The sequence below is a fragment of the Panthera tigris genome, chromosome C2, assembly GCF_018350195.1.
Source record: "Panthera tigris isolate Pti1 chromosome C2, P.tigris_Pti1_mat1.1, whole genome shotgun sequence".
In the NCBI taxonomy this organism is placed as follows: domain Eukaryota; kingdom Metazoa; phylum Chordata; class Mammalia; order Carnivora; family Felidae; genus Panthera; species Panthera tigris.
In genome coordinates, this window is record NC_056668.1 from 118,899,866 (window position 1) to 118,922,353 (window position 22,488).

The 22,488-nt window shown below is 36.5% G+C and overlaps 1 protein-coding gene across 21 annotated transcripts in view; it reads left to right on the top strand.

Annotated features, from left to right (window-relative positions):
* SLC9A9 (solute carrier family 9 member A9) overlaps positions 1–22,488 on the top strand; it is a 763,188-nt gene that overhangs the window by 182,543 nt on the left and 558,157 nt on the right. For all 21 annotated transcript variants that reach the window (XR_006222104.1, XR_006222105.1, XR_006222099.1 and 18 more), the window contains 2 exons: positions 3,130–3,207; positions 4,742–4,818. Coding sequence is in view for 13 of the 21 variants with exons in the window: in XM_042998717.1 (XP_042854651.1) it covers positions 3,130–3,207; positions 4,742–4,818 (155 nt within the window). In the remaining 8 variants the exon portion in view is untranslated. The remainder of the gene's footprint in view (positions 1–3,129; positions 3,208–4,741; positions 4,819–22,488) is intronic.

Consider the following 22,488-nt stretch of genomic DNA (forward strand, 5'->3'; position numbering starts at 1 on the left):
ATATCTATCAATATATCTTTAAGTACTTTGTAGCAGAGACTTGTTAAAATTTTAATGAAAAAAAATCATTGAAAATGATTGAACACATTATTGTGTTACCCACTTCCACTTTTCCAAAGGAATCGGGAATTACCAAAATAGTAAAATCATATCTGAGTCCCAACTCTTCTTAAACATTCCTAAATCTTGCCCTAAGTAATTATGTTAGCCTGATGTTCCCTCAGAAACTACACATTTAGTTTGCCCATGCATATATGCCCAATTCTTAATGATATCCCTGTCACACTGATTAACACTGAGCATGCCATTCATTTCTTCTCCTGTCTCTGGAAAATGAGGATAATTGCCTTTGCCAGCTACTACTCAGGAGATGTGAAAATAAAAGATTCAGTCCCTCAGTTGCGCTAGCCTGAAAAAATGCAATTGCTTAATAGCTCATGTGGGTAGTGGCTACCATATTGGACAGTACAATTGTAGTCTATTTCCATTATCACAGGAAGTTCTGTTGGATAGGGCTGGCCTTTATGCTTTATATTGTAAAAGACTAATGTCTTGAGCTGAAATATTTTTAGCTTTCTGTTTTTCCCACTCACTTGTCTTAGATGTTTTCCCCCTCACTATATATTGAAAAATTTTAATTGTTTGGGCCTTAGAAACAGTCTCACCTCTAAGGCCATGATTTGAACACAAAATCTGAGGAAAATGAAATGTGGAATCGCCATCTGGAGATTGGTGCAGCAGCAGATCTAGCCATTTCTGAGAAATTGTCTGGGTTTGGAGTTACTCCCAGAACTCTGATTTAGCAGTTCCTAAGCTTATAGCAAGTCTGAAAGGAACACAAATCTGTTTTGTATATACAAATAAATCCTCGTATGCTGCATGCCATTCTCAGCCTGCCAGTTTCATCTGGCTGCTCCAGAAAATATAATTCAATAGTACATTAGTTAACCTGCATGCAGGGAATGGGGCATTCTGATTATTGAAATGTTCTGGTTGAGTGATTAACCTGATTTTTGCAGAAAAACTGCTGAGGCAAGGGATTTGCTGTCCAAAATGTTTGTGCCACTGTGTTTTTTTCTTCCAGATGATCACAGCTGCATTGCTTCATTCCCCCAGCACTCAGAAACACATCTCTTTGCTAAAAACTTTCAAATATGCAATTGATATACTTTCAAAGAGGCCTCATAAAAATAGATCAATAATGGTGTATCAGATAATATTTGAAAAAAGAGCAAACTTAGAAGGATTCATAATTTCTTTGCCCAGATTTTACACAGCTGTAACCTTCAAGAGTTCCTAACAACAGAGCAGTTTCTTCAAATAGTATAACCGGAAAATATTTATTCATATATTTTACTTTCTTTAGGGATAAGTACTTACAAGTGCTTACTAGATGTTAGGTAATGCTGCAAAGGCTTTACAAATATTAATTGATTTAATTTTTATAACCACCTTAGAATTAGGTATCATCTTATTATCTTCATTGTATTTTCTCTTTTTTTATTATAAATGTTTATTTGTTTATTTTGAAAGTGAGCAAGCCTGGTAGGGGCAAAGAGAGAGGGAGCCAGAGAATCCCAAGCAGGCTCCAAGCTCAGCATAGAGACTGATGCAGGGCTCCATCCGTGACTGTGAGATCATGACCTGAGCTGAAACCAAGAGTCGGATGCTTAACCGACTGAGCCACCCACGCTTCCTATTATCTTCATTCTAAAGATGAAGAAACTGAGGCACAGAGAGCTATGAATGGCCCATAGTTGATCTACCTGAATCTTCATTGATACAAGATGTTATAACATCAATGGATGAATTAAGTTTCTGAGACCCGGCTGAGTCCCACCTACTCCTTCCCAAATGTTACATGAGTAGAATTGAGGGGCTATTATGGAAAAGGAGAAGGAGGATCCAAAGTGCTAAAAGAACACAGAAGAGAGGCACCTGGGTGGCTCAGTTGATTAAGGTCAAGCGTCCGACTTGGGCTCAGATCATGATCTCGCAGTTTGTGAGCTCCAGTCCTGCCTCGGGCCCTGTACTGACAGCTCAGAGCCTGGAGCCTGCTTCATATTCTGTGTCTTTCCCTCTCTCCACCCCTCCCATGCTCATGCTCTGTCTCTCTCTGTCTCTCAATAATAAATAAACGTTAAAAATTTTTTTTAAATAAAGGAAAAAAACACCTAAGAAACTAGGGAAATCAAAGTGGACTTCAGAGAAGAGTAGCTTCTGAGATCCAGCTCTAGAGATGAGTTAGAATTAAGGCAAAAAAAGGGAGGGGAAATTGGATATTATAATTGTGAAAACTATATGTGAAAGATTTTGATGAATATTGTAATGGTAAAAGGCCTTAGTGGTAAATAATGAACGACATTGTGTATTTGGGGAATGGGGTAGAGAAAGAAGAAAATAAGTCTAAGTAAGACTTTAAAGATTAAAAGAGTTTCATCTTCAGATTTCCCAACAAATAGTAGGTTTAGATTCAAGAGTCTCTTTATTTCATTTCATTGTATTTGACACCAAATAAGTTGTTTTTTTTTTCTGGCCAACTTTATGTTAACACTTAAGTAAAAGCCAATAAACAAACACTAGAAAAATCCATTTTCACTTTCAAATATATTTTTACATAAAGTTTGGAAAATATTTTAAACTCTGGAATGGAATAAAGTAGGAAAAACTAAGAGCAAACTTTTAAAAAATGTTTTATTTGGGGAAAGTTCAGATAAGTTCTTGTCAGAAGCTAAAATGCTTGAGCATTACCAGAAAATTTATTTGACCAGAAAATAAATAAATATATATATGTATAATAAAGATATTTAATATATGAAGAATGGATAACTAATCAAAATCAATGATAAGAGTTTTCTTTGCCTAGAAGGGTTTTATTGAATTGTTGTTGTTATTATTGCTAGCTATAGAATGGAGTATAGGTTGTACATTGAAAATGTTACTTCATAGTTATATTGCATTTATGAATTTCTGTTTGCATTTTTTCCAATTTTCATCTGTGCTAATTTAATAGCATGTTAATATACCTCATACAACCTTACCAAAGGTGACTATAACTGTATTTTTAAAGCACATTTTTAGTGACCCAAAGGATCATCTTTGTAATTATACTTTTATTTTTTCTGGCAGATGACATTTGATCCAGAAATCTTCTTCAATGTTTTACTGCCACCAATTATATTTCATGCAGGATATAGCCTGAAGAAGGTAAATATACAGTGGTTGTTTTCTTCTTTTATCATTTAGCAGAGAATTTTACCAGTGCTAATGAAAAAGCAATTATTTTATGGGTTTATTTATTTTGTAAGGATATCATTATCTTAGATACCTGTGATACAGATTCAAATCTGACATGCTTATAATTCTTCTAAATCTGCTCTATACAATACACTAGCCATTGGGCACATGCAGCTATTAAGCCTTGAAATGTGGCTAGTCTGAATGAAGACATGCTTTAAGTATAAAATGCACATTGGATTTCAATGAACTTAAAAAAAGAACAAAAAATACCTCCATTATGTTTGATACCGATTTCATGTAGAAATGATAATGTTTCAGATATATTGGGTTAAATAAGACATATATTATCAAAATTCATTTTGCCTTTTTAAAAATTATTATAATGTGCCTACTAGAAAAATTTTAAATGACATGCATGGTTTGTATTATATTTCTATTAACAATATCATTCTAGATGATTGTAACCAGAGTTAGCTATTAATTGGGATAGACGTTGGGCTTATCAATTAGGGTAAAAACTCAAGGTGCCTTGCTAATACTCAGCTGTTGATGCTCATAGAGAGGAAATCCAGTTTTGTTGCTTCTGTGCTTTCGCCTGACATTGTTTAAGTATCACCTGAATGTGCACATTTCACAGGTTAGTAATTCCCTTGATAGTTTAAGTGCTAGCAGATTGAGGCTCTGGCCTGTGTGGGTTTCAAGATGCAGAGGTAGTGCAGCTGCTTTTCTGCTCCCTGCTCCCCACTCCAGAGACTCCAGGGGCCTTCCTCCCTTTGGCCTGTCAGTGCCTGCAGCCAGGCGGCTTTTGCAGTACAGACCCTATTTTCTTGTGTACTCCAGGCTCCCTCTTGCTGTCACTTCTAACTGCTCAGCTCCCAACTACACAACTGGAAGGGAGTTTTCCCAAGCCAACCTTTGAGAAGACTTAGAAGGCTGGTTTTACTCACCTCATCCTTCCTTATCCCCAGTCCTAATACTAGGCATCATTTGTGTGACTCATTAAAATAAATTGTTGTAGATGATTAAGGTTTTGTTTCATTGCATTCAGAAGAAATAGAAGTCAGAGATCCAATAAGTCAAAAGGCAATTAAAATATTTCAGGATAGTATTTTTAAAATATTAAAGGGGTTTCACTGGCAACAACATTTCCTAAAAACTTCATTTTCTGTTAATCATGCCAGAGTTCTACATGGACATTGGCCCAATCCTTTACTGTCTCTCTCAGGTCCAGCCAGTTCTGGCAGTCGTTTCTCTCATCTCTACCCTGTCATTTTCTAGATGCATCTTTCCTCCTTTCTTTGAGAAACCTCTGTCCTTTGCAGTGTAAATCAGTTCAACCTTATTTGTGCAATAAGGCCAGGAATTAAGGTTCCAAAACCAGAATTTGCCTAAACAGTGAGGGAAGGGAGGGCCTGTAAAAATGCATACATTTATTTTTATTTACTGTTACACTAAGAAAAAATATGGACATACTATATGAAATCTATTCTTTTCTCCCCAGAGACACTTTTTTCAAAACTTAGGATCTATTTTAACATATGCCTTCTTGGGAACTGCCATCTCCTGTATCGTCATAGGGTAAGTGACTTTTGGAGCTCAAGTTACAGGTGGCCGTGGGGCCAGTCATCTGTGGGAGGAATCTCACACTTCTGGACTCACACTGACAGGGTGAATTGTCTACCTTTTTCTGTATATCACATCTTTACACATTTTTCTGATTCCATTCCAAGGTGTATATATTTTCTGATTCCATTCCAAGCTTACAAGGCTACAAATCAAAGCAAACTGTAATCAGATTGCTGAATTTTCTCTGTGAGTATTGGACCTCTGATTTAGGGAATGTAGAGATCATGGCTTGAGTTAAGTGAAGCACATTGCATTCCTTTATTTTTGCTTGAATAATTCAGGTAAGCACACTGCATTCTTTTTTCATCTTGTTTGCAGGACCCTACCTGTATTTGACAGAGTACAGTAGTAGCTATATGGCAAGGGTGTGCTTTCTAAGGGAAAATTTATAAGAGAGCAGTCTGAGACAGACATCTCCAAATATCAGCAGAATTTTTAATGCTGGGATGGCTTTTCATTTGATATACTCTAGAATGCTGCCTTGTTTTTTCCTCACTATATTTTATTGGTTATGTTACTAAGCCCCCAAGTCTAACTATATAGACTCTGGCTTACAGCTCATCATAAAGCAAAATATGATACAAAATGGCGAAGCCAATCCAATTCACTTATAATCCTATCCAATACATTAAATCTCCACTGCAAAAAACATGTCAGCTGCTATGACCATGATGGTGTGGATGTCTGAAATTGTCTCATGGAGCCAACTCTACCCTTTAACTTTACTGCATACAGATGTTATAACCCTAATGCAAGAAACTGGAGCTAAAACACACACACTAATTACTTATCCAGCTCTTTCCTTGTGAAGTATTTAGTGTGTGTCACTGGAAGACTATGGAGGTATCGTTACTTGGACCTGAAAGCAGGGGGCGTGGGTTATGTTGAGTTCTCTGTTAAATTTTTATTGATTCAAGCCTAGAACAATTCAGGCTACATTATAGGAAAATGTCCAGCATAGTTAGAGAGATGAAGAAGCTAAAGATTTTAGCACCTGAAAGTGGAGGCTTACAGGAATATAGATTGAGGAACCTCATTAAGTCTGGACACCTAAGAGATCATTAAACTGTGACTAAGGGGCAAATATAGATTTTATCCTTCTCAAAGCATGTTTAGAGGAGAGTTGTTCTATTCTGTGGATAAGCCATAGCAGCTAATATTCAAATTTCAAAGCTGACAAGGGCCTTAAAGATTTGTGCAATTAAAGCCCCTATTCTGAAGATGAAAAAAGTAGTATCTTAAAAGTCTAATTAGTTGTCTTATGAAGTAGGGCCATAGACAGGACAGAATCCAGACTTTGGCTTCTGACTCAGCAGGTCTTACTATCATCCCCTCTTTGTTTAGCAATTTCTCTTGGAATTCCTATACATTCCTCTACATTGTTCATACACATTGACAGAAGGCTCTGAGATGTGTGGACTCTTAACAGTGTTCATCACTTTCTAGCAAAGATTGATAGTTAGCAGTTCTATAATAGGATCTACAATGTATAATAGATCTAAATCTATACTTATGGAAAATGTTGTTAAATTATGGAGTAGTCAGTTTTCATTATTACCCCATTTTCTTTGTCTAACTGATTTTAAGTATATTTAAGTGTATGTATTTATATTATATGCTTTCACCATCATGAAAACTCTATAATCTCTTTTTCAAAAAGAAAAACAATGTACTGTGTGTGTGTATATATATAATTGACTTTTCTAAAAAATTTCAGTTTAGGAGATCTGGTAAAATTCATTTATTGGAATTGATAACCTCTTCTGATTTTAAGGCTGCAATCAATGATTTGTGCTGGAAAGTGATTTGAATAAAAAAATACAGCCCCGGGGAAACTTTTAGAACCATGGCTTTTGTTTGAACGAGGCATAATCTGAACAACAATTAGGGTTCCTTCTTAATTTTTTTTTTTTATATTTACTTATTTTGAGAGAGAGAGAGAGTCAAAGTACAAATGGGGAAAGGCAGAGAGAGAGGGAGACACAGAATCGGAAGTAGGCTCCAGGCTCTGAACTGTCAGCACAGAGCCCAATGCAGGGCTTGAACTCACGAACTGTGAGATCATGCCCTGAGCCGAAGTTGGATGTTTAACCAACTGAGCTACCCAGGTGCCCCCAATTAGGGTTCCTTCTTAAGGTCTTATCCAGCAAGGGAAAGGAGCTTTAGCTTGAGGAGGACAAAGTCAGATTACATTTCAGGAAGGTCATTCTGGTGGTTATGTGAAGGAGAAATCTTAAAGCAGGGAAAAGATGGCATTCAGGAGGCCATTTAAGAGGCAATTTTCATAAGCTAAATTGGAAGCGATGAGGGCCTGGCCTCAGACAGTGGCAGTACAGATGGACATGGAGTCATCAATACGTTGAAATCTTGAGAGATAATGGGGTAATCCAAAGCAAGTGTTAGGAGAGAGAAAGAAGGTTACCTGGGCAAAAAATTATCTGAAGAAAGGGAAGAGAAAACCACAAAGGACTAAGAAGTATTGGGAAGATATAGGAAGAAAACAAGCAGGACATGTGTCTGGAAGTCAAAGGAATAGGGAAAGGGAGGGTAGACAGTGTCTAATAATAGGAAGTCAGATGGGACAGCAATTGGAGTATCTAATGGATTAAACCTCTAGGAGGTGATAGATGACTTCACACTTGTCCTAAGGGCAGAAATAAAGAGAGTATTGGCAAGTCCAATTGTTTTGGGTGCTGCATGATAAGAAACAATTTATTTTTATGCTGTTGATCACCAGATACAATTTCAAAACTTCTGAAGGGAAGGTACAAACTTGAATTAAGACTTAACTGACACTTATATAATTTAGTGACTCTCATTATATGAGTGATTCAAATGTACACTCAAACCTTAGAAAATGACTGGTTATACTTTCCTGATAATCTAAAGTAATAAGAACAACACAACATTCATCAAGTACTTGATATGTAGTATGCCCTTTTTAAAAGTACTTTACATGGATTATTTAATTTAATCCTTAAAATAATCCTATTAAGTGGATACTATTATTGCCCTCATTTAACATTTGAAACAGCTGAGGTTTAGAGAGCACACAGTGTAAGAAATAGAGCTGGCATTAATAAGGAAATAGTTTGGTTCCAGAGTAAAATTCTTAATGCCAAAAATGTGCTTTACTTCTATTTATTATCATTACTCAAAAATAAAATTTAAAATATTAAACTAAAAATAAAATTAAATGAACTAGTCAATATTCACTAACATGCCACCTGTTTCTTCATTAGTCCCACAGTAGTTCTCACAGATATGAAAGATTTTTAGTTGGGAATCCCATTCAAAAGGAATTCACATTTTTAAGAGGAAGGAAGAATGCCTAGGTTTATGCATATACACAGACTTGCATGAAATGGGCAGAAAGAGAGATTTAGGACAGTCATAGATTGGACTCTGAGAATAATTTCATAGAAGAGATAGATTCTGGGGAGTCATTTAATGGTGAGGGATGAGGTACCTGGTTTCTCCATGCCATCAAGTACATTAGTCCTGGTGGGTGTAGGGAGTATTACATAAGATTCAAAGTTGGAAGGCAGATTTCTTAGAGCTGTGCAAGAGAGGGTGGGAGCTGAAATGCTAGAGAGTCAGCTGCCACAGGACAATGAAGTCTGGGATCAGAAATTTATGAGAATGTAAATTCTATGAAGAGTGATTATGGGCCATGAATGAAAACTGAGCTGGTGGACCATGGTCTTATGTAGATAATGACTGGATCTAATCAAACTACAGGTTGGTTTTAGATGGACTCAGATGCTTTATAGGAATTGATATCACTGAATCCATGTGAGTGAGAAGAATTCTTAATTAAGTTTTATTAATTCATGTTTCAGAAATTAGATGTAAACCATCTTTTATATTTATGAGAAAGTTTAATAAATCTATTCTGCAGTAAAATCAGAGAAACTTAAAAAATTAATTTTAATTTTTTTAATGTTCTTAAAGAATTGAACCACCTTTTATAGTCCTTTCCTCATCTTATCATATAAGAAAAATCTTAAATACACCTCTGTTTTTGAATAAACCCCATGTATTTGGAATCTTTCTCTGTTCATCTCCTTCATCTTTAGAGACTATTCCTTTGTCTTTGGCCCTATGTCTCTACCCTTATGTATGATACATATGTATCATCACAAGGACAACCTACCTAATGCTTTCTGTCAGCACATACATTTTGTCCTTAGAATTCTTTGGTTTCCATGAAGTGCTTCCTTAAGAATAATAAAAGTAATACTCTTTTAGTTTTTCTGTTAGTGAGGAATTAAAACAAATTCCATAATTTCAAAAATATTGGGAGAAAGGGACATGGATCTAAATGTGAAGAATGGGGTGTTAATTTTAAAAATAGCTTACTTTTTAAAATCTCATCCCATGTGCCTTTGCTTTCTATAGACCCTGTCTCATTTTATTCCCACAGTGCTCCTGTGAGATAGGTACTGTTATTATTCTTATTTTACATAGAAGGATACTGAAGTTGAGATTTGCACAAGATTGCCCGATAAGTAAATGGTAGTAAATGGCAGAGTCAGTCTGACTTCAAAACACTCTTAGAATCTCCTTATCCTGCTCTTTTTCCTAACATGATACTTTATATTTCTCTAGTGTTTTGCAATTAATAACTATATCTGTCAGACAAACCAGGCCCTCAATAATTTCACATTCTTACATTTATCACAATAGTTAACAATTATGAAAAATCTAAATATTTAAGAATAAGCTATAAATATAATTGCAAAGTAGAAATGATACCTGTGTTTTCCTAATGCAAGTGGTTGAAGGGATGATATTATTCATTTAACTTGGTTAGAATTCCTGGACTCTGGGTAACTCACTCTAGAAAACCTGAATTCATAAATGTGAGGATGTGTCTATTATTCTTATCAACATTCCTCTGAAGTATTGGTTTTCCTGTTGGACTTCTTATATGCACACCACAGAAGCTGTGCCTGACACTCTGTCCACCTGTCCATCAGGCATATGGGTGAAGGGGCCTTGTGGAAGGTCTTGCTCCACCTTCTGGTGTCATCATGCCTGCTGACCTGGGGATCTTTAGGCCTAAGTGCCCTTAGCACTGGTTCTGGAATTGCTGCTCTTTTCTTTTCTTTTTCTTTTTTTTTTTTTTTTTTGTTTATGTTTATTTATTTTGGGAATGGGGGTAGGGGCAGAGAGAGAAGGAGAGAGAGAATCCCAAGCAGGCTCTACATTCAGCATAGAGCTCAAAACCAGGCTTGATCTCATGACTGTGACATGACTTGATCTGAAATCAAGAGTCAGATGCTTAACCGACTGAGCCACCCAGGCCCCCCACTGCTACTCTTTTCTTGACTAGGATAAATTATGATGAGTGAGTATTCTCAAAATGCTGACTCCTAAATCTGGAAGATGGAACACATTTACTAGTCTCAAATCAAAACCTGAAGGAGTATAGTTCCTAGATGGAGGCCAAGCCATACCTCAGTTCCTTGAACTCTAGCCCTGGAAAGAGAATGACTCAGAAGAGAGTTCTTAATCCGAAAACACAGATCCTGAAATGGTATAGAAGGACTTTAGGGAGGCAATGAACCCCTTTAAACTCTCCACAAATTTTTCATGCAAGAGAGTCCACATAGATTTCACTGTTTACTCAGATTTCCTAGGGAACTGCAATCTACAAATACAAAGAACTAGTATGTTTTTCAAGAGCCTGAGCAGAGATAGTTGGGACAGGAAGGATTTTATATATATCCATATTTAATCAGAGCTGAAGAAGCCTCTAGGCTGCATTCAGGGTGGTCATAAAATCTAGAAATATGCATGCTCTTATTTTATCATTATAATAACAGTAAACCAGTTATTATGTATTTGTGTGTGTTCCTAGACTTGGTGGCCATCATATATATATATATATATATATATATATATATATGCAAGTGCCAGATGATAGAGTCTACAAATGAACATTCATTTTTACAAAATAATTTAGATCATTTTCCAAAGTGGTTGTACATTTTTTCCTGTTAATTTTTGGCAATCTAATAGTAGTAAAATTATATTGTATTTATACCTCCCTGATTCTTAGTGAAGTTGATTATAGTTTCATATGATACCTATTCAAGTTTTTTCTACATTTTCCTGCTGAGTTGTTTTGTCATATTTTCATTAAGTTACCACATTTCTTTATATGTTTAATATTTCATTGATTTGCCCTGTTTCTTTATATGTTAATCCATATTCAGCAATATATGTTGCATATATCTTCTCCTAGTTTTTGTTGTCTTGTGCTTTTACTTTGCTCATGATGTCTTTTTTTTTTAATGTTTATTTTTGAGAGACAGAGTATGAGTGGGAGTGGAGCAGAGTGGGGGTGGAGACACAGAATCTGAAGCAGGCTTCAGGCTCTGAGCTGTCAGCACAGAGCCCGGTGTAGGGGTTTGAATCCACAAACTGTGACATCATGACCTGAGCTGAAGTTGGACACTTAACCGACTGAGCCACCCAGGTGCCCCTGTTCATGATGTCTTTTATTGAACAGCAGTTCTGTGGGCACCTGGGTGGCTCAGTTGGTTGAGCATCTGACTCTTGATTTCAGCTCAGGTCATGATTCCAGGGTCATGGGATCAAGACCTGCATCAGGCTCCATGCTTAGCTTAAGATTCTCTCTCTCTCTCTCCACCACCCCCCGCCCCCGCTTCCCCACTTGTTTGTTCTCTCTTTCTCTAAAATAAACATTAAAAAAAGAAGTTCTTAAATTTAATATAGTCAAATTTATTATTTTTTTCTTTTATGGTTAGCATTTTGTGTTTTTGTGTTTTGTTTAATAAATCTTTCCTACTCCAGAATCAGAAACCTATTTTCTTATAAAGTGTTTTAAGTTTTGCCTTTTACTGTAAGTTCATTTTCTAGAACTGATTTTTTGTATATGCTACAAAATAGACAACCAATTTTTCTCCCTCAGATGCATAACCAATTATTCTCACATCACTTATTGTCTAGTTCTACTGTTCCCCAGGATCTACTATGTTTTCTGTACTATGTACTGGGGTTTCTGTTTCTACACCCTTAATTCTATTTTACTGGTCTATAATCCATCTCTGCCCCAATATATCACTTTCTTAATTGCTACAGCTTCATTATAAGTCTTTGTATCTTAACAGGATAAGGCAAAAAAGATACTCTTCTTCAGGATTACCTGTTATTTTTAATTTTTATAAGTTTACTCCAATGTATATATCTATGAGTATATAATTTTGAAATTTATTATTATATTCTTATATACTTTGTACATGTTGGTATGCCTTATAACTCTGTTTCTTAGTATTTTCCTTAGGGACCCACTTGCACATGTATACTAGGAGACATGTATAAAAATATTTGTAGCAGCATTGTTCACATTAGCAAAAACTTGGGAACAACTTACTTTTCATTAAAAGAAGAATGGGTAGGTTCCTGGGTGATTCAGTCGATTGAGTGTCTTTTTTTGGCTCAGGTCATGATCTCATGGTTTGTGAGTTCGAGCGCCACATTAGGCTCTCTGCTGTCAGCGCAGAGCCTGCTTCAGATCCTCTGTCTCCCTCTCTCTGCCCCTCCCCTGCTTGTGCTCCCTCTCAAAAATAAATAAAAAAACATTAAAAAAAAAAAGGAGAGTAGGCAAGTAAATTTGTATAACATGATATTACCCAGCTGTAAAAAACTATGAAATAGGGGTGCCTGGTTGGCTCAGTAGGTTAAGCACCTGACTTGGCTCAGGTCATTATCTCACAGTTTGTGAGTTCGAGGCCTACTCAGTTTCTTTGCTGACAGCTGGAGCATGCTTTGGATTCTGTGTCTCCCTCTGTCTCTCTGCCCCTCTCCCACTCACGGTCTATCTCTCTCTGTCTCTCTAAAATGAATAAACGTTAAGAAATTTTAAAAAAAAGGATGAAATCAACTTGCTTATGACAGTGTGGATGAACTCAGAAACTTCATGTAAGATCAATAAATCAAGTCCCAAGACTTTATGTAGCATGACAACATTTATAAATGACCAAGATTAATCAGTATTGTTTAAGCATGCATGATTCTGTGTGAGAAGGCATATATGCATATGTGTAGTAAGGAGGGGGAATTAAAAGACATAATTCAGGGAAGTGGTAATTTCTGGGGGAGAGGGAAAAGAATGAGATAGAAAGAAACAGGGGCGCCTGGGTGGCGCAGTCGGTTAAGCGTCCGACTTCAGCCAGGTCACGATCTCGCGGTCCGTGAGTTCGAGCCCCGCGTCAGGCTCTGGGCTGATGGCTCAGAGCCTGGAGCCTGTTTCCGATTCTGTGTCTCCCTCTCTCTCTGACCCTCCCCCGTTCATGCTCTGTCTCTCTCTGTCCCAAAAATAAATAAATAAATAAATAAATAAATAAATAAATAAATAAATAAATAAATAAAAGAAAGAAACACATAGAAGAGAGAGGTTATTGGTAATATTCTGGCTCTTGGAGTGGAGTGTGTTTGCAGGTATTCAATATAACTTGCATATATTTTCAATATATTCTCTTGCATGTATCAATTATGTTAAAAAGAAAATAAAAGAGCGAACAAGTAGAAAACTCTGCTTGATTATACTGCTTACTTCCATTTCTGGGAAACTCTGATTCTTTTATTGTTTCTCTTTGTGTATTTTAATAAGAACAACTCAGTTTGGCAGGCAGTAGCAGGGAGGCAAAAGTGCCAAGAGTGTATCTGCCAGTATCCCCCTGGTTAATGCTTATCAACCACAAAGTCCTATGTTTCTCCTCTCTTCTCTCTTCTGTACTCCACCTCTCTCTTCCTTCTTCTCTGTCTCTTCTCCTGCCTCCCAAACATGTTTTTCTCACCATCCCATGAGACAGTGTCTGGGCTGCTGCTCTCTGAGACTCCATTTGCAGTAGGCTGCAAAACAGCAGAGCTCAGGGAGGCTGTGTTGAGTCAGACTGGAAGGCCCCATGCCTCCTCTGTGCATTCATTTATTCTCTGGATTCGGAGCTGGCACAGTAATTGCTGTCACTGGTGTCAAAGAGAAAAATAAATATACTGCTGCCCTGACACAGCCAAATAGGAAAAAATAATCTCTAATCTGTCAAGTATAGCCTGAGCTGCTTAGCAGTGTGGTTTCTCATATCCATATCACAGCATGCATAGGCTGTATTTCTGGCAGCAGAGAGGAGAGTGAAGTTTTTGACGAAAAGAAACAAAAGGTAGGACAGAGGGACTGTGGAGAACATCAGAAAAGTAGCTTGGAGGTAAAGGAGTTGTCAGAGCCATATGGATCTTTGTGTTAGTCACCAATCCAGTTCTTCTATTACACCCTTAGAAGATGTCAGGGATAAGAATGACAGAACAGGACAGAGAAAAATAAACTGTGAAAGAATCAAAGAGGAAAGAAAATAAAACCTAACTCCAAATTAGGAAGAGAAATGTTGAATGCCATGTAGAAGGAAAAAAAAAACCCAACATGTTAGATTGTTGATGTGAAATAAGAAATGGCTACTGACGAAAGAAAAATGTATAAGAATAGTGGAAATATATTCTTTCTGAAAAAGAATATATCTGAGAAGTCTCATTATTAAGCAATCCATACTAAAAGATTCTGCCTATAGGATTCCTTTTAAATGAAATATTCAAGTCTTGGAATTACCCAGTTTACAGTCATTCTTCAGTACCCTCAAGCACAGATTCAAACATTTTCCTTAATGTGTCCAAACTCTGATCGAAGAGCTCAGCTTTTATACACACACCACCACCACCCACCACCACTACCACCACACCTCATTTGGATAAAAGATAAAAAAAATAAGGGAAGTATATCTGTTACCTATTGCTTTGTAACAAACCACTCCTCAAACTTAGTGGCTCAATACAACCATTTTATTCATAATTTTGTGGCTCAACCATTTAGGTTGGACTCAGCTGGGCAGGTCTGTGGTTCTCATCTGGGGTCTTTCATGTGATCACAGTCATCTAGGGCTTGACTAGAATTGGCTGGTCTAAGATGGGTTCATTCAAATGTCTGGTGGCTGATTCTGACTATCGGCTGGTTGGTCTGGGGACTCACCTCTGTTCTATGTACCCTCTCATCTCACAGTAGGCTAGCCCTGGCTTTTTCCCATGATGGTTTCAGGGAAGCATTTCAAGATGATAGGAGCAGGAATGCAAGACTTCTTAAGGCCCAGACCCAGAAGTCACACAATATCACTTTCACCATGTTGTATTGGTCAGATTATCACAAGAGCAGGCAAGATTCAAGACATGTGGAAATAGGCTTCAGCTCTTGATGGAAGGTCTGATGAAGTCACATCACAAAGGTGTATGCATATAGGGATGGGAAGAATTATTGTGGTCATATTTGCAAATAAAGTGCCACAGGAAGTAATTATAAAATATCTTCAGAGATTTCAAAGCAAGATATTATACTAGCAAATGGGATTCAGAACCTGGAATAAAACCTGTGGCTACAAAAGGAAAACATGATGGAAAATCAAGTCAACTATAGAGGGCCTAACTCATTGGCTTCCTCTATTAATTAGACTTCCTGATATTCCAGAACCAGTAAGAGTGAATTCCTAGCCTGATGACTTAAATGACTTACTAAGAAGTATCTTAAAATACTCTATGTTTGGATATAATTTTTTTATGGAAAGATATGTATATAAATTCACAAAAGAGGGGCGCCTGGGTGGCTCAGTCGGTTAAGCGGCCGACTTCGGCTCAGGTCATGATCTCTTGGTCCGTGAGTTTGAGCCCCGCGTCGGGCTCTGTGCTGACAGCTCAGAGCCTGGAGCCTGTTTCAGATTCTGTGTCTCCCTCTCTCTGACCTTCCCCCGTTCATGCTCTGTCTCTCTCTGTCTCAAAAATAAATAAACGTTAAAAAATTTAAAAAAATAAATAAATCTCACAAAAGATAAGGTAGAGAGCATGGCTCACTAAGATTTTATGTTATTAAAGCAGAGGAGATTCCTGGAAAATTGGCCCTTGATCAGCTAAAGCCGGCAATTATGGAGAAGTTTTATTTAATTTGAGAACTTCAGTTGCTCTTTTTACCACCAGTGATGCAGAGAATGTGGAGGTGGAAGTGTGGCCATATCAGCTATAAATGCAACAGCATCTCTGCTGAGGGGTTTTCTTCCATAGCACTTCCCTTGTCAAAGGCTGTCAGTGTCAAGTCAGGTTTGCATCTACATTCATCTGGCTGACGATGGTGCTTTGGGAACGGAGATAGCTTTGGAGATGGCAAAAGCTTGGTCTTGGCAGCTTATTCACTTTGCTTGAACAGTTTAAGAAGAAATAAGGTTAAGGAAGTATGCCACATGGATTTTATTGCACCCTTCCAGGGTCTTGAAGAGTTTCTTAAAAATGGAAGCCCCATGAATTCTTCACCAAGCTATAAACCACATTACCCAAACTGTTGAACTTACCTGTATGTTCTTTCATATTCTCCACTCTATCCCATCCCCAGGGGTAAATCTTATCCTGAATTTTATTTATAGTTTTCCCATGTTATATATTTTTTATAAAAAATAGTATCATACTCTCTGTTGTCATGGTTTTTCTAACTTTGATTCTTTGTGCACTCATGTTTTTTCTAAAATTCACCAATGTTATGGTTTTCAGCAATAATTCATTCACTTTTATTGATCATATGCAAATACGTGAATTTTCCACACTGTACCTATTCTCCTATGAACAGAATTGCTTGTCCAAGAACCCTGGGGCCCATGTAAAAGATTCTTTAAGCAATGAACCTGGAGTGGGATGTGCAATATCAAATTGTTTTTCCAAGTGGTATCCCCACCAGTAGGTGTGTTTCCATCACACCACATCCTCATTAATGCTTACCATTGTCAGATTTCTTCATGATCAGTTTCTCTAGTGCTGTGACAATACCACACTATTTTAATTATTAATACCTTTTAGCAATTAACTCTTGATATCTAATAGGATAAATATTACCACCTCCCCTACATTATTCTTTATAAGTATCATAACTATTTGGATCTTTTTCTTTTATTGTAAAAAATTTAGAACCATCTTATCTAAGTTTTTGACTCACTGTGTTTGTATTTTGATTAGAACTACATCAAATCCAGAGATGAGTTTAGGGAAAACTAACATATATATGATACTGTTTTTTTGTTCTTAAATCTGATACCTCTTTTTTTGTTTTCTTTTAAGTCTTTCAATAAAGATTGAAAGTCTTCACTCTAAGAATCAGGCACAACTTTTATTCAATTTAGTCCTAAGAATGTTGTATTATATTATAAGTAGTTTCATTTTCAACATTTTATTTTCTGAGTGTTGCAATTTAGCAGTCTTTTTTTTAAATTTTTTTTTAACGTTTTATTTTTGAGACAGTGAGAGACAGAGCATGAACAGGGGAGGGTCAGAGAGAGGGAGACACAGAATCTGAAACAGGCTCCAGGCTCTGAGCTGTCAGCACAGAGCCCGACGCGGGGCTCGAACTCACGGACCGAGAGATCATGACCTGAGCCGAAGTTGGCCGCTTAACCGACTGAGCCACCCAGGTGCCTCTAGCAGTCTTGATGAGTAAAAAAATGGCCCAGTTCCAGCTAGCCTAGAGCTTATAGTCTATGAGGGAGGCAAGCATTCATGAAGGAGTCACACAAACACACAGAAAAGCACAACTTCAGTGAGTATGAACAAGAAGTAAATGGTACAAAGAGATCATAATAGATGTGGAGCATCTGCTTGAGGGTTGAGTCTGGTGTGATAAGAACTATGACGAGGTAGGTGGAAGAGGCTGTGGGAGCACACTGAGGGCATCAGAAGAGGCTTCTGAAGAAATGATTGCTAACCTGAGATCTTATATTGATTTCAAAGGAGGTAGCTAGGCAAAAATCTGGTAGAAACCAGATTTCAGGCAGAGAGGATAGAATGTGCCTCTTGTCTAGGGAGGCCAGAGCATGGACAGATAATAGTAGGAGATAAAGATGGTGGAGGGGGAAGTCAGCCCAGGTACTTGAAACCTTTATTCAGGAATTTGGACATCGTTCTATAGGCTGTGGAGTGCTAAATGGGGGAGATATTCTTTTAAAAGGTCACTCTTACTAGAATATAAAAATGGATGAGAGGGGGTCAAGGCAAGATGCAACAGAGCAGTTAGGAGGAGCTATTAGTTTAAAACCAGAGACTGTTTGGTTGGATCTGAGAGAAGATTGGAAGATGGAACTGACAAACCATGGATATTGAACAGATTAGAGAAATAAAGGCCAGTCTAAGTGGCTATCAATTTTTTTTTGCTTTAACCATAAGCTCACTGTGCATTTGACTATCAAATCTAGTATAGTTTGGACTTCATGTGCTATTGCCTTCCATCCTTGTCTTATGTTCCCTAGTAGATATAACCTCTTAGTTATCATGCCCTCACCTTTTTAGTAAGAGTCAATAAGAGTTAATGTGTTGCCAAGTGAATCAATGAATTATGAAAAGATTTAAGAAATATATATCTTTTCACTGACAAGGGGTTAATAGAAACAACAAAAGTTACAACAAGAGCTAGCATTTTAAAATCTATTTTCTATGTTCCTGGCCTTGAACTTACCATCCTGCATTTATTATATCATGTAATCTTCACAACAAAGAATAGAAATAGATACTTCTATTGTTCCCTTCATTTAAGTGAGAAGTCTGAAGCTCAGATTGCTTAAGTAACTTCCAGGGTGTGACACACTCCAGAGCTTGTGTGCTATACTCAGCGTTGCAACTTAAATTGCATCCTTGGACATGCAGGAGCATCAGTAACACCTGAAGAAATGTAGAAATTGTTAGAAATGTAGTCTTAGGTCTCACCCCAGACCTCTTGAATCCTAATCTGCATATTAACAAAACCCCTAGGTGAACTTGCTATGCTACACTCCCAAACTGGTAGAGAGATTTAATACTTTACTTAGGATTTAGTAAGGACAGACTTACTTACAAGAATCAAGATAACTTTAAATTGCATTTAATCCATATTATTCAAGCATCTTTGAAACTAAACCACATCAATTAATTTTACAATTTATATCCACCAGATTTATATGGTAATCTGTGCCTGTGCACATGTCTGGGTCAAATATTGTATGTGTATTATGTAGAAGATAATTAGTAGAATACTGTTAGTCAGGCACACAGAGCCATCACAGTGAGAAATTCCCAATGTTCTGGTCTAAGGATTTTAGCACTACCAGTGTGGGAGGTGCTCAACCTGATTTAGCAATTACACTCTGATGTCATTAAAATGAAATGGCCCCAATAAAAGGAATAGAAGTCAATCTTAACTACAGTTCTGAGATGCTTTATTGCTCTATTTCTCCCTTACTTACTAATTCCCACTGCATGAGAGGTAGCTATAAAGGTTTCCAATAGGCAAGCTACATTATCAACAGAATCATGAATATGAATGATGACATCATGGTTTGAGCTTCAATGAGCAAGTGTAATCTTGAAGGTCATTGCTACTGGATGATAGGTACCTACAATCTTTATATTCATATGATTCTTGACTATTTTTCCTGTGGTTGCATTTCCTTTCACCAATTTGTAAGTGTGATTTTAACATCTATATGAATTTGACCTGATTTTGACTGGATTTTTTTTTTTTTTTGGAACCTCTGTTCCAGTACTTTGTGAAGTAGATTACACAATCTTTTCCTCATATCACTTGGTCCCCTCTTTAAAAAAAGTTCTACAATTATAAGAAGTATTGACTATAGTGATGACAATTGCTTGCATTTATTGATTTTTACTTTGTGCAATTCACTACCATGTGCTTTATATTGCATTAAGCTCATTCATTAGCCCAACTCCTCATTAAAATTTTTATCATAATAATATATTTATATGTATAATAAAATTTACCACATTTTCTTTATTAAAACAATTTCTTATTTTTCTTTAGAATGCTAAAGAGTTTAGCAAAACATTTTCATAAGTATTCTTATTTATAGCATCAACTCTTACTGAATATTTTGTTAATTTATAGTAGAAGCTTAGGGTTCTTAAGAAAGAATGTCCACAAAGACAAAGAGTGAATCCTAATGTAAACTATGGGCTTTAATTAATAATGATGTATCAATATTGGCTAACAATTGGAGACTGGGGGGTGGGACTGAAGAATTATATGGGTACATATTTTGAGATTTTGAGAACTTTCCACTTAATCTTTATGTGAATTGAATCTACTCAAAAAATAAAATCAGTTATTTAAAAAAAAAAAAAGAGAAGAATACCTACATGATAAATCTTTAACAAAACCTCTTTCTTTGATGGCAAATAGAATGTACCAGGTATTTCCTATATCCCCAGTGGTCTAATACTGGATGAAAACTAGAGATTTTCAGTTCTTCCTTAAACCTAGAATTCTCCTGAATTCCCAAAGTCCACCGGGCCTATATCAGTGGTAGTACCTTGGTTGACCAGTTTGGCAATGGCTCTACTACACTTCATCTCTATAACTGTATCAGGGGTCTGAAGAATAGCACGACGAGCTGACTCTTATGGCTAGAGGGAAACTTCCTCTGGTTAGCCTTACCTGTATGGTGGCCTCCTTCTTAATCCCTTAGCATAGGTGTTGTGAGACCAAAACTTTCTTAGTTGCCCAAGTTAAACTTTATTTTTTCTATTTTACAGAATAGATATTAGCCCTCTTGAAGGCCTTGCCTGTTCTCTTTAAGTGTCCAAACTATCCTATTGACAAAGTCATGATTGAATAAGAGCTTTTCTTGAAAAGATCATAATGTATTGTCAAATTAGTTGACCGTGATTCAATAATCACATTTCTCGATCGTTTTCTCCATTGCCATGATAATAATGGCTTCTAGCATATGTAGATAAATTGCTTACATGATTATCAAAGTGTTGCTTTTAATTTGTAACAAAAAGGGTATTTATTCTAGATTACAAATTTAAGGCCTCTACAGAAATCAATACCCTGATTACTTGATAAGTTACCCACTGTGCTTCACAGGGCTAAATACAATTACAATCTTATCCCAACAGAGAGAAATTAAGAATGTAGGAAAAGGTAAACATGATCCTCTAAGAGTGGAAAGTAAATGGAGACTCATTTTGAAGAATGAAAGTGGTTACTGTGGATGTCCCATGCTTTAGGAAAGAATTTCAGAATGGCCTGTTTATATAAGAAGGATACTCTAGTGTTAGAAATATAGGCAAAATATACTATTTTCACAGTTCTTCCTCCTCAGCACAAAGTTTTTTCATTTGTATTTCATTAAGCATATAAGGTAGGTAACCACAGAAATTATCCTATTTAATGGATAAGAAAACTGAGTGTTGAAGAAGTTAAATTACTTTCTCATGTACTGTTCATTAGTATTTGTCAAAACTGGGCATGGTGTCTATTTTTTCTACTTCCTAGATCTCTGCAAATGCTTTTCATAATCATCCTTTGAAACCTATAGTCATTTTAATCACTCAATACAACAAGTGATGTTTGAGACTTATGATAAATGAGATAAATAATAACGGTATGTTACCTATACTGTATATATACACCTAAACATACCAACACACACACATAAACGTACCACTTTCAATTTTTAATGAACTGTTTTTCTACATCTATTATTTCAGTTGCACATCAAGTCAGCTGTGATATGAGATTTCCCCCAAACACATCCCTGAGCCAGATGTACTAGAAATGAATATAAATCCAGTGAAATTGTTTAGGGACACTGGAAGCATAGCTTGATGTCACTGTAAGAGCACTACACTGGTAATAGTGCTATGTTCACAGAAGTTTGGAAAACTGTATTTAGGTAATCTCTAGAGGAAATTTCACACACAGAGCCTGCAAGTCAACCAGCATTAACTCACTCAATTGCAGCCCAAATTATACTTTTTGGGAGTTGTGTCTCTAATCTTTTCTTAGACTCAACTGATCTATTACTTCGATTGATGTGCAGTTCAGCCTGGCTACTTCCAAAGAATAACTTTTTGTAAGGAAATTGGTTTTCCTGTTGGACAAAAAAAAAGTACAGAAGTCCCCCCAAAGATTTTTCTCTTTTGCCTTCTAAACTTAACTAACTTTCCATATATCCGATTAGGAAAATATAGCTATTTTTAAAGATATTTTCTTATGTACATTTCTAAGCCTCCTTTTTCTCTTCCTTTCTGCCTCCCAAATGGATAAGTTTACAAGGGACATACTTAGACATTAATATATAGTTCCAAAAGTCTTTTCTTATTCCATTTCTCCCATATTCAAGAATTTCAGTATTCAGTGACAGTTATGAGATCTTTGTTTTAAAGTTTCACAAGATGAAAGGGACTTTACATAAACCTTGAGTTGTTCATATCTATTTAGATGATACTTTGAAACATGGTTTAAATAGTGTTAGTACTCTTCAGACAATGTAATTAGGACACATCAAGTGTTTTACAACTTCGCTATAAGAGGAAAGGCCATTAAAATAATCCTATTGGAAGTGCTGTCTATAGACCTGAGATGCTCTATACATTAAGCACTACAAGATAGGGAGGAATATGTACAAAAACTCGGAATAAGCATTTAGCCATGTCCTCAGTGCTTTAAGAGAATCCTTTTGTATCTGCTTAATTTAATTATAAAATATCTGGGCTTGTATTTTACATAATGTAAAAATACCATTT